Raw genomic sequence first — 13,337 nt, 5'->3', positions numbered from 1 at the left:
CTGTTAACTGCTTACCTCAGGGTGATCCTGAAGGAAGACATGCTGAGTTATGAAAGAGAGTTAAGTGCTCCACAGTGTCAAGGAAGAGGCCACTGTATAGGCACTGCAAGTGCACTGCAAGACACTGTGCGCAGCTTTTTGCTACTCTTTAATCCTGATCTGCAGTACTCATAGTTTGTTTTCCTTTGTATCTTCAGGAAAGCAGTGCCACACATCATGTACCAGTATTCATGGTGTTATGCTGTAGGTACTACAGTAGGAACCATTCATTCACATCCAGCACTTACACATAAAACATTCCCTAATGATACCTCTAGAGCTGTGTCAGGTGGTCTGTTGGGACTTGAGGTAACACAGGAATATCTCAGGTGAGATACCACTTACGGCTCATCACAAGTTGACCTTTTAATGGCAAACACTGGATATTTTCTGACAGGAGTTTTAAGCCCTCCAGTTGTAAAGAAAATCTAAGGTTTTTTGTAGGCCTTCCTACTTTCCAGCAACGTCTTTTAAGTGAACAGTTTGCCTTGTGCTAAGGAAACTTTTTTTATTATTATTTTTTTAATCAAGAGCTTATTTCACATTTAAGCTTGCCCTAAAAAGCATTGCTTTAAAAGATCTGTCTAAGAAATAATTTAACATTTTTGCCATAAGGCACTTTCAAGCTTTATATAAATGGACCTGGAGGAGAAATGAAGAAGTTTTAGGTTTGCCAGCAATGTACACTCTCATAAAAGAGAAAGAAGTGCAGGACTTTGTTAGCATTGTGTATAAATATAAAGTGGTTCATTTTGTATGGGGAAAGAGCAGGGAGAGAGAAAGAAATAATAGGACTGTAATAAGAAAGCATCTTTTCCTGTCACTGTTTTTGCCTTTTCTTTTTTTTTTTTTGAATAAAAAGAGGGAAAAAAGCCCTAAGCTTTTTGAATAAAAAGAGGGAAAAAACCCTGTGTCAAACATATGAATATGAAACATAAGATGTAAACTATAAGTTTTAAAAGTTGTTATTTCCAATGTTGCTGATTTTGATTCTAGTGCTTTCCAAACTTTATTGCTTATTTTATTAACCAGGGAAAAGTTCAATATATTTTTCTTCCTTTCTATCCCTCTTCTTCTCTCTCCCTCTCCTTTTCTTTGTTACGCCAGAATAAAAAAGCATTTACAGTTTAGCCACTTACAAAGGAAAATACAAACGTGACATAGTTAATTTTGCTGCCTATAAATCTTACATTGTCCTTTTCTGTTTTACACACAAAATGTGGAAATAAAAATAGCCTAAACACCTATTTTTGTGTGTGTCTGTGGACACATATACTGAAAGACATACATATAGCTGTGTTGTTAGATAAGGATCTAAAAATGCAATGGATAGAAACAGAATTTGGATTCCCTCTCAGAAAAGGTAAATGAGCCCTTGTTTCAAGAAGAAGATGCACACAGATGATATATTATGCAAGACTGAGAACCAAGGTTTCATGAGGAAAGGCCCTGGCAGGAAGGATAACAGATCCTGTACTGAATGTCTCTGAGGTCTGATAGCCAGATAGGGGAGCAGCACTAATTCTGCAGCCTTTTTAGTCTATTCTGTCACAGAAGGGGCACTGCTGGGTCAGTCAGCTCACTAGTAATTGTGTTTTACAGACTTCTAAAGCAATTGGCTCAGTCAGTCCCAATTCAATAAAAGTGTAGAGCGAGAGTGAGAGCACTTTTGTTCTATTTTTTACTTGAAATTATTTCATTCAGCAGTCTGTCTTTTTTATTACCAGGATTTGACATTAGCACTCCAAGCTATATTAGCATCCATTTCAGCAGTTCAGTAATGGTATTAAAAAAACACTTAACTTCAACGGTGAATGGTTGTATGACAGTACCATAAAAATCCACATTAAAAAAAACTTATGTATTTGTCCCTGCAAATTATTTTTCACTCATTTAACCACTTCAAAACTACACTTTCTTGACTGGTGTTTGCAAGAGCTTTAGCAGGGGGAAGGTTTGTAAAGGAGCTGCAACAATGGCAGAAAGAGAAAATCGAAGACATTTAAAGAAGAAGAAAAATGTGATGGAACATGCAAGCACATACATGCATAGGAAAGATCTCTCATTTTGGGTGGGTGCCTCTCATTCATCAACTGAAGTAAGATTTTTACTCACATCACTCGAGGTAAAATCTTTGGCATCCTCCACATTTCTGGGATTTAATTTTGAACACAGCACTCTCCAAGCTTGGGACAGCAGCCTAACTACCTTGGCACTGCAGCACATTCATAAATGACTGCATTAGGTTCTAAATTTTGATTAAACATTCTGTAATTAATCAATGGTAGACATGAAACAGTTGGCAAGGTCCAGAGCTGCAAAATGTTTAAGACATAAAACATTACAAAGTAATTAGAATGTGCTCCTTCAAGAGAAGGATTGCCTTCAATAACGAGGTAAATGATAGCATCATGTTTATTGTGGACGTAGGCAGCCAGTGCAATATGATAAACTGCAGGAGATACACATATCAGTAATCATCCACATTATTAGTGTCATTAATCATAATTCTAAAAATATGACAGCAGCAGCCAACTTTTTGACCAATTTTGCCTCTGCCTGTTGGCCGTTATAACTTCACTAATAGACTGCAGAGCTCCTCTGCGTGGCAGTTTGCATTGAGAATGGAAGGTTAATTATATTTCAGCTGCTGATTCCTTCTCTCCTCGGAAAAGACTGAGCACTTTGACAATCCCAGGAGCTCGCTGCTGTTAAACCAGTAAAAGTACCTTTATTGAGATTTTCTTTGTTGGTCAGGAATGAGTAGATGTTTCAAATGAGATATAAGCGCCAGGCTGGGACGGCTGCTAATGTTTCTTCCAAAATAATCCTTGGACAGCGAGCTGAACTTAGATATCTTTGCACAGTCTCTTGTGGATGAGTAAAAAGTTGAGAATTTAATAACTGCTGACAATAGTATATATGGAAGAATCTCGGAGGATTGAAATTACTAAGGAGTCAGGACATCGATGAAAGGAGATTATAGGATAATCAGCTATCAGTTGACCTGATAGAGATACTTATTTAGTAGTGTAAAATTACTAATAGAGGAACGCTGTTGAAGTGCCACATCATATTTGATTTTATAGTTCCTCTGGTATTGTATAAATAAATCAGCATTTCTAGACAAACTAACATTGGGAATGAGAATTGCTATTGCATTGTGACCAAATTAAATGGTTTACAGATTTGCTGTGGAACCTGAAAATGTACAAAACTATCCCTAGAACTGAGGGTTTATTGTGAATTTGAACTTCAGGTGCAATCAGTAAAGAATGTATGAACCTACTATACAAATCATGAGATAATGTGTTGCTGTGCATCAATATCTGAGGGAAAAGAATTGGTTTGAAAGCACAGTTGGTGAAAGACAGCAGTTCTGACTGAGTTTTCTCTTTATTTCTGCATTTACTAAAACTTGAAGCTCAGTAAAATTCATGAATGGGTTGCTGAACTGAAGGAACTGTTTGTGTAAAAACGTGCAAAATTATCAAATTTTTTGCATGGCTGTTGGAATTGCAAAATAAAGAATGAAAGCTTCTGATTAAAAAACTTGAAATATGTAATATTTAGTTGATTTAGGTTGGAAAAGAAATGTTAATGCATGCAGTTTGGCAACAGATTCTACCTGGATGCTGGCTCAGTATTCTTAAGGGAAAATACACCTTGTGTGAAGGATCAGCAAAATACTTCAGCAGAGTGGAGATGATGACCTAGTACATGACTGCAGTGCATGACCTTGTGTATATCATCTGCACAGCTAAACTTTTCTGGAGAGCTTTTGTGGACTGTAGAAACAGCTTTGGACTGATCGTCAGTGGTGCTGAGCACCACCTGCTATTTCCATCAGAGGACTTCGTCGTATGTATGATGACCCTCTCATGCATGTAACATTGCCACCAAGTTCACTTAGGAAATATTCTGTCAGACAAATCTTTTTGTTCTAAACTTTCTCAGCCAGTCCGGATATTAGACAAGGAGTGCTGGCTATTCTGTAATGAATCTGTTTTGCTTCCAGGCACCTAGTGAAGTGAGAGGTTGAAGTGTTGCAAGACAATTTTGATCATTTCTGAGTGAACTTTGGCAACTATGCCAGTGGTTATGCTTTTTGTTTGTAATATCTTTTGATCGTTAATGGACAACAATAGTAATATATTAAGAATATGACATGATCTTGCCTTGGTGCTTCTGAGCACACACAGCTTTTGTGGAAGTGTAATTCTGTTCAAACAATAAGGACTGTCTCACTCAACACCTCAACAGGTATGTACTGAATTATTGGGCCTTTCAAGAATCCCAAACCTGACAGATTTTACGTTAAAAATTATTTGGTAGCAAACATTGCCATCAGATATCAGTTTCACATTTAACCTGAGTATTTGCTCACACAGTCAACTATCCTGCCTTCCCAAATGCTATCTCTGCATTAACAGTTTTTATGCATTCCACGGTGATGACAAATTGTTTTCTGACTCTTAACTGTGGATTAAGTATGCAAAAGACGTTTGCCACTGCCAGCAAACCAATAATTCTCACTAACATCTTCAGAGTTACAACATTTATAAAGTTGCAAAGTGGAGTAAACAAACCATCTGTTTGGCTTTGCCATATATGTCATGCTCTCTTATTAGCATATTACGATTCATTTAGTAAACAAATTTGGTGATTTTGTTCATGTCAAAGTTAGAGGGAGCTTGAAGATGATTAACATTCCTGGGACAGGCACATTAATACATTGCTTCCTCTGCAAAGTTAAATGGCTTCTCAGGAGAATCACCCCTTGTTGACAAGATGAGACTGTCAATTTTGTTTGCCTGCCACATTAGGGGCCGTAAGGGGATGGGAAGCTCTGAGAAAGAGGAGCAGTGTAGGCAGCATAATTCACTGTGAATTGAAAAAAGAAGTCTAATTCTGATAAATGGTCGACCCCAATACATCCTACCTGTTATTACAACAGACGTGCCGTATCTGTGCAGTAAATTAGTTAAACCCCTAAAGAGTTTGATGGGAGCTTATCTTCAAGTGAATAATTTGAGTGTAGAGGGAGCTGTCTTCGTGACCAGTGTGAGTGATTTGCTTCATATTGGAAGGGATTGAAATGACTGGGCTCCACATTAATTTGCAAGAACTTGCTTGTCCTTTATTTCCTGTATTTAATAAGTAGTGAGGTTTTTTACTTTTTTAATAGGTGCTGAACTGTATTTTACTTTTCGGATTTTCTTTCTATGAAATGTTAATATTTTCAGATTCTATGCAATTTAAAGCCTCAAGAACTGATTCTATTATCCTGTTCGTGTAGAAATGCTTCGTTTTCATTGGGTAGTATAGTATTTTTGCCTTGACTCATTCTACAGTCTAGCCCTTATACCTACTTTCCCCCTTACATTTAGAGCCAAATCAAACATGATCAAATACATGGAAGCACTAATGTACAGTCCAATACCTTAGACCTGTTCAGATAAATGTGATTTTACAATTTAGGTCAGATCAGGATTTCAAACCATTATTATCTTTGCTTAGATCTATGGATTTTTTTCTTTTTAATTGAAAAAAACAAAACAAAACAAACCCTGTATCAAAGACTGACAGAGTGACAAAATTAGCAGTAACTGAGGAAATATTTTTTAACAGTTTCTATTAATAATTAAGTTCCAGGAATTGTTTCATTGTTGATTCTTTTAAGTGAATTAAGGAAATGATTACTACTTCCTTCTTGAAGAAATATCAGAATTGAGGCCATATCTTTCTCATAAATATGTGCAATTATATTTAGCAGAGTCTTACTTTCTGGTTCTTTGGTTTTAGCTGCATGAAACTCAGCATTTCCAGTCTGCAGAGATTCTGCATTTCCAGTCTAGAGATTCTGAGAAAGCATAAAATTCTGCGTTTACTTTCTGTTATGTTTGCATATTCTGAGCCTTTCTATGGATTTCAGGCTTAAATAAGCAGGAAAGGGACATGAAATTGAGGTAAGACCGCTTTGCCATATTATCAAATTGTGTTAACAATTAAAATCATGTGAAATTTTAAAACAAAACCATAAAGCTTAATTGACAGCCTTTGAGGTAAAGAGGAAGAAAGAGAACTTTCCTTTAACATTTCATTTCAGGTAAAAATGTAGGCTGAATACTGAGTTGAAAATATGTGTGGAAAAAGTCTCGTAAGAGGAATAATGAAAGTTTCATTGTTTATATTTTAAACCAGATTGATAGAGCGCAGTTTTAAACTAAGTATAGCAGGAGGATAGCCTTTGTGGAGCCTGTACAACCAGAGCAGTTACTTCCATATCCAGCTTTAACAGAAGGTTTGCTGATCTATATGTAAACCACTAGACAAATGTGTGCTGGCTTTGATTTTCTAACAGAACCCTTTTCAAACTGCTGGTGATTGTAACCCAATAGTATCTTCTGTCTTCTTTAAAAAACTATACTGTTACTTGGAAAAAACATAATTTAACAGAAAATAATTTTATGTTTACTTTTAATGCATTAAGTCTCCAAATATAATTTTATTGTGTTACTTAATATTGGGATCACTTATCGGTCTTAAAGCAAATCTGAACAAAGACTGATGGCCCCCTGCTGTGGTGTCCTGTTTATGATTTCTCTGCAGTGGGAGTTAGAATGGTAGGGCTGGGTGGTATTACTTTAGCAAATCATAAGTTTGCCAGAAAAGACATTTTCTGAACATTTGAAGTGTCAGAAATTGGGATAGTGGCTTTCTTGGAAACACAGGAAGAAAGCTTGTGATGGAATACAAATGGAAATTTTGAAACAGATCATTTTAGAATTTTAATGAACAACACAGTGTGCTTTGATGTTTGACTGAGATTTTATTCAGAGAACTTTGTCACTTACAGTCAACCAAGGAGAAGCAAGGGGCCAATAGCTAAGACAATTGAGTGGGACATCAGTTGGCTTGGCCCTTCTGTCTGACTGCATCAAGAATTGGAAAGCGGGTTTCCTTGGTCCCTAACTGACTGCCTTAACAATTATGATTCTGTTTCATTGTCAGTCTCTTTATCTTTCCCATCCCCTAATATTTAAGAATAATCATACTTTTCTCTTGCTAAAATAATTAAGAAAATGATTCTTGTATTTCTTTTTCAACAACCTGTCCTGTCCTGAACTGCGAACAACATATTGAACCCAATTTTTCATGTAGTTGGTTTTGTGCCCTCTGTCATACTTGACTTTAAATAAACAGTGCTCTTTATAATCCAAATTCTCTAACTCTGTTGTGTGCATCAGAGATGAGTTTTGTCCAGTGCAGATAGGACTGCAGCCATGGTGCATCCAAAGCTGGACTTAAGTCATGCATAGAATTTATATCAATTTCTATGCCAGGACAAATTCTACTCTGATAAATTCCTTTTCACTCATTTCAAAAAGAAATAAAAAACCTGACTAGATAAGAATAAACTAAACTAAAGTGGCAATTACATTTTTTCTTTCCAACAAATGGAAAGATTAACAAAATCAGATTCATTGACAGGCAGAAAGAAACTGCTGAAGAGAACCCCGTCCAGATTTATGATCTGTGTAAATAGAATGTACATTTAATTGACCATATTTCCTAGGCTTATAATCCCCTTCCTTCTGTTGATGAGTAGTGCATCTCTCACTGAGAATCTTGCTAATAGTAGGTAGGGTGGAACCCGCAATGAATTCTAATTATGGTAGAATACTTCCGTAAACTTCACAAGGGAAGGAAAATACTACCATGATTGGGATCATGCCCACAGTCAAAGAGCTGCTGTAACTGCTGCAGCATCCTACCAAAACTTGTATCTGAAAGAGCAGTGGTGAACTGGAAGGTGGGATACCATTGACACTTCACCACAAACACAGATTTCACATGTATCATCATTATCATCATCATGCTTACAGCAGCAGTGATCCATTCTTAAGGCCGAATTCACTCTAGTGAGGACTTTGCACACACTTTTACCCACTATATATCTAGTTCATGAATAGTAACTTCAAAGAAGAAAGACAATTATGTGAAAAAGTCAGGGATTCTGGGTCCTAAAATAAACAGAATTTGCTAAAACATCCTTTCCATAATAAACTATATTTGAAAACTTCTTGGAAAAATACTTATTTTTAAGGATGCATGGCATCTAGTACAGTGCTAAACAGATGTTTGGACATTCTATGGCACACCTAGTGTTCTTAGAAGTCACCCTCTTCACCATCCCTTGTTGCATGGGATGGCGTAGGTATGGTAACTGGAGTTGACTGAGATATGCCTTTAGCTTAACTCATTTGATCTCATATTCCTGTCTGGAAGACTTCAATCACCGGTTGTCTTTAAGCAACATTTCCACTGCCAGGATCAAATGCTATTTTGTTTGTTGATATACAAATAAGCAGTCTAAGATGTCCAGAGTCATTCAAAGGATTTAATTAGGTCAAAGATTTAATTTTGTCACACACATATATATACGTCCACCAATCATTTATGTTCTTTAAGTTCTTTTCCCTGCAGATACAGCAACAAGTGAAGTGCAAAGGACACCAGATATGTCCTTAAATTGCCTAGCTCAGGCATGCGGAATAATAAAGCCATGGCACATTGAAGCTCAGCTGTTTTTGGCATATTTTGTTTCAGTATTTTCTGCCTATTTGATGGCAGTTTTCATGCTCTGGCATAAATTACTCTGCCCAAGCTGTGCCTCAGCTTACTCAGGGCCCATTGTTTACACATGCCTGGGAGCAGTATCTGGAGGAGGAAGGGGTAAGCAGCATTGTAAATCACATCAGGGAACAAAACAGCTGAAGCAAAAAAACTGCAGGTGCTGTGGGGAGGAGCAGATGAACAAGATGACAGAGTGGTTAGCAGTGGCTGGGGGCTGGTAGGGGACTTCTAGGCTTTGGGAGTGACAAAGCGGGGGACAAAGAGTTGGATTAGGATGGAGTATCTCACTTTGGTATGGAGAAAGCGGTCTGGGATTTCAGGTTTTTTATAAGATTTCAAAACTGCAGTATCCAAATACATGAATTTTTTTTACAATTTGTTCCTCCCATCCCTACCAGAATGTTTTCACATATGATATTTAGGAACATTATTAAACACAAGTGAAATAGATTAAGAAATGAAAGTAAAAGAATCAATTCTTTTGAACTGTGGTTGCATAATGGAAATCGACTGCTATGAATGAACCTATGTTCAGAAGTTATGAAGAGCAGAGCTAATGCACTGCCATGAGTTCATCTTTATTATTACATTACACCTGAATCAATTGATAAAGTACCTTCTTTTTAAGGCTGGGAATGGCACTTAATTGAATAAAAGTCAATGTAATTATATTAGGAGAATCCAACAGTAGTGCTGACAGCGGAAAAGGGACACTACTGAGCAGAGTGCCAGAACTGGTCCACACATTTCTGCACATCGTTTGCCTGACAGATATTATGGGCTGGTACATACTTTAACTAGATTACTGATTGTTACTGCTGTAAGTGAGAATTGAATAAGGGAGGCGTCTCTTCTTATCAGAGCATCAGCAGGGATTGCATCCTTATACTGGTCTTCCTTAGAATGGCCTCTGTCTATCTGGGGCTCAGTGGCCCCTCTTTAATGTGGCAATTTGTTCTTATCTCTCTGTTCAGTGAATGCTGAAGTTATTTTCACTGCATGCCTGACTGCTGTTTTTCTCAGCAGCAAACCAAGCAAATAGTAAGCATGAATGCATGTCAGCACAGTTACAGGTAGCTTGACTAGCTTCTATGGCTGCAACAAATTCCCGTACCACAGGAGTGAGGAGAGAGGGGGAGAAATCATTAGTAAACACATGAATATGTTATGAATAGTTCACAGTTATCCTTAAGATGATAAGCACAAATGTGCTTTTATGGCCATTTAATAACACTGGTCAGTGTGGACAGGCCTTCACAGTAAACATTTCTTGTACTGTAGTTAGCAACTTCATGTGGAGCTACACACCATCTGACACTAGGAAGGCAAGGGACCATCAGGACTACTGTTTATCATTCATGTATGTGCACACTGCATGCATCTGTTAAGAACTCATTTGTGGATGATAATGGGGATGCTCTGAATATGCTTTGATTAATTTGCTTTATGTTTTCCATCTAGTGTGATTGAGTCAGTATCCATCAGGACAACAGTATAAGTGATACTACAGCTGATAACAAATAGTTTCACAGTCAAGACTTTTTTTAAAGTCTGTTTTATTGGTTTCAGATTATTTTTTTTAACCAGATTTGTCTGGATTGGAATGTGAATTTGTTCTCTCTCTCTCTCTCCTCCCCCTCCCCCTTTCTTTCTCTTTTCTCCTCTCTTCTCTCTCTCTCTCTCTTTTGTGATCTCAATTTAGCAAAAGATTAGAAAGCTGATCTTATCACAAGGTAAGCTCAGCCTTCCTAAGTGCAGTGTGGGGATATGCATAATTACACTTCTACACCTCAAAAAAGCAATAGTGCTATACTTGCTTGTGTGAAAAGAGTATTTCCCATGTGGGAGAAAAGCAAGAAATACTCTCCACTTTTTTCCACCCTTGCCCATACCTCTCAACTCTCTCTCATTAGGAGAGAAATTTTCCATTCTAGACCACCCTCTTACTGGAATAATTGCATCCCAAGCAGACACAATTCAATTAACTGCATGTCAGTGTTAAGTCAGATAACAGTTACCTGCATTTGCAGGTGAGTGGGACAGATCACTTCTATTGCTGTTTTCTTTATTTATTCCCATAAGTTATGTGCAACAGATAGATGAATCACAAAGTAAGTAATAGAAAATTACAGAAATTAACTCCACATCAATTTAATCTTCCTACATTTGCATTTTCTTTATTTATCTGCATTGTATTTCTGTACCATGTTTGGGACTTAACTACCTGGTTGAGAGGTATGTTTCAAAGGGTTTCTTAAAATAAAAGCTTCCAATAAGGAAATATTGCTAGTAGCTATTGTTCCTCTTCTCCTTTTTTTTTTTGTTACTATAGGATCTGAATGTCTGTAAAATATTTGATCATTGTTATGTCTTCCCATGCCAATTTTATACCTAGTGCTTTTTTGAAAATTAAACTATTCCTATGTTAAAATTCTCTCTTTCTCTCTCTCCTCGCCCTGTCCCCATCCCACCCCCACCCCCCCTTTCTTTTCCCTCCTACATTTGGTCTCTCATCTGCAATTTATAATGGGCAGACAAACTGGTGAGTCTGCATGTTGTAAATTGCGGGTTTGGGTCCTCAGCTTGCACAGAATGTTATGCAGTAGAACTTCGCTAATTCTTTTTTTTGCTGGTCTGAAAATCCAGTCACCCTCCAAAGAAAAAAAATTGTCACGAAAAATTGTCATTTCCTCAGCAATGCTGCACATTCCAAAAACTGAACCCTAAAGTTTTCTAATACTGAAAACTTTACACACATTTCTTATTCTTAAGCGCTTCAACAAAACAAGCATGTTCTGTGGTCAGAGGTCTTTGAAGTCTGTCTTTTTTGTTGGTTGCACTGTTAATTCAGTAAATGCTGTTTTTCACTGCTGCAAATCAGTGATGTTCTACTGCAATGAATGAATAAAGCCAATGTCAAAAGTGGAGAGTAGAATGCAGTATTTAAAATAATGGGCTATTTTACAAGGTACTAACCCAAAATCTTACAATGCTTCCAAATGTAGAGCTTTATTTCTTGAGAACAAAGGCCTAGCTCCTATAAAATGTTTGAGAATATTTTAATTTGCATCTTTTGGGATCTGATCCAAAGACCGCTTCCATCAGTAACAGTTTTCCAGTGTTTCTTGTTTCTTGAACATCTGCAGTGACTTCAGCAAATACCTAAACCAAAGCTCATGCTTAATTTTTTGATTGATTTGGGGCAAAATTCTCACTGCCATTAGTAGTTTGGTTTTTTTACTGAACATTACACTGCTTGTGTCAGTCAACACTGCATCAGACAAAGTACAGGGAAGAGTGTCAGTGCCTACCCAGAAGGATGGAACCACTGACTTTGGTTAAGATTTTCAGAAACTTACATGTAGATTTCAGAGACTTGTTCTCTTAAACCCTTCAAGTGTTCACCATCTTGAATTGGTGCAATTCTGAATCCCTTTATAGCATAATTAAATTAGCAGAATCAGGACCGCTGACTATGTATCAGTCAGTTACCTTTTATTTTATTATTTTCCTATATTTCACTTCCAGAGTTATGTGAGTTGATATATATATAAAGATATATTTATATGTATGTATATATAAATATATAAAGATACAGATCCAGATTTAGACACAGATAGAAACACGCACAGCTATTCTGTATATTAATATTTTTTTCTCTTGAAGCAAGGCTTTTAGGAAGGTCAGCAGGGATTCAGGAACCAAGAAGTGCATTTTGCATTTTCTACTAGTGCAGTTTATTATTTTGTAAATATCAAATAAAAGGGCTGTAGCTGCTGCTGGGGACTAATGTTGAGGAGCAGCAGCTGAAAAGAAAAACAATATGGGGAGAGTAAATTGCTTGTTTTGTTTAGTTTTTATGTTGCAATTTGTTCACTTATAACAAGGCTGAAATCTGCAAGAAACATGACTAGGGGATATTTTCATGATAAATTATTGCTAAATCAGAATTTGTATTTGATGTTTAATGACTGTATGTTTAATCAAAAATACTGTACATTTTTCCTTCTCTCCCTTCCCTCTTTCTTTCCCAGACACAGTGCTAACATAAACCTGCACCGTAAACTGTTGACCAAAGAACTGGATGACATGGGCTTGGACACTTCACAGCCTTCTCTTAGTAAGGACCTCCGCGACGAATTTTTGGTGAAGATATATGGCGCTCAGCATCAGATGGGGCTTGACATAAGGGAAGACACCTCCTCACCTGCTGGTACTGAGGATTCCCATATGAATGGGTATGGCAGGGGCATGGCGGAAGACTATATGGTCCTAGACCTTAGCACCACCTCCAGCATCCAGTCCAGCAGCAGTATCCATTCCTCAAGAGAATCTGATGCAGGAAGTGATGAGGGTATTCTCCTGGACGACATCGATGGAGCAAGTGACAGCGGGGAATCTGCCCACAAAGCAGATGCCCCTGCCTTAGCTGTAGGTATGGGCACCGATGTCCCAGGATCCCTCATGTTCAACAGTGTTTCGGTGAGCAACGGTGGGATAATGTGTAACATTTGCCACAAAATGTACAGCAACAAGGGAACCCTCAGAGTGCACTATAAAACAGTGCACTTGCGAGAAATGCACAAATGTAAAGTCCCTGGGTGCAACATGATGTTCTCCTCTGTTCGTAGCCGAAACCGGCACAGTCAGAATCCCAA

At 37.5% G+C, this 13,337-nt stretch overlaps 1 protein-coding gene across 1 annotated transcript in view; it reads left to right on the top strand.

Annotated features, from left to right (window-relative positions):
* Positions 1-12,809, top strand: part of BNC2 (basonuclin 2) — a 329,796-nt gene extending 316,987 nt beyond the window's left edge. The window contains exons 6-7 of the mRNA XM_032675084.1: positions 11,214-11,221; positions 12,714-12,809. Of these exons, the coding sequence (XP_032530975.1) occupies positions 11,214-11,221; positions 12,714-12,730 (25 nt within the window). The 3' untranslated portion in view covers positions 12,731-12,809. The remainder of the gene's footprint in view (positions 1-11,213; positions 11,222-12,713) is intronic.
* Positions 12,810-13,337: the final 528 nt, after the last annotated feature.

The sequence above is a fragment of the Chiroxiphia lanceolata genome, chromosome Z (genome assembly GCF_009829145.1).
Source record: "Chiroxiphia lanceolata isolate bChiLan1 chromosome Z, bChiLan1.pri, whole genome shotgun sequence".
NCBI classification, from domain to species: domain Eukaryota; kingdom Metazoa; phylum Chordata; class Aves; order Passeriformes; family Pipridae; genus Chiroxiphia; species Chiroxiphia lanceolata.
The sequence above is the reverse complement of the archived record's forward strand: the minus strand, read 5'-3'. Positions and strand labels throughout refer to the sequence as shown.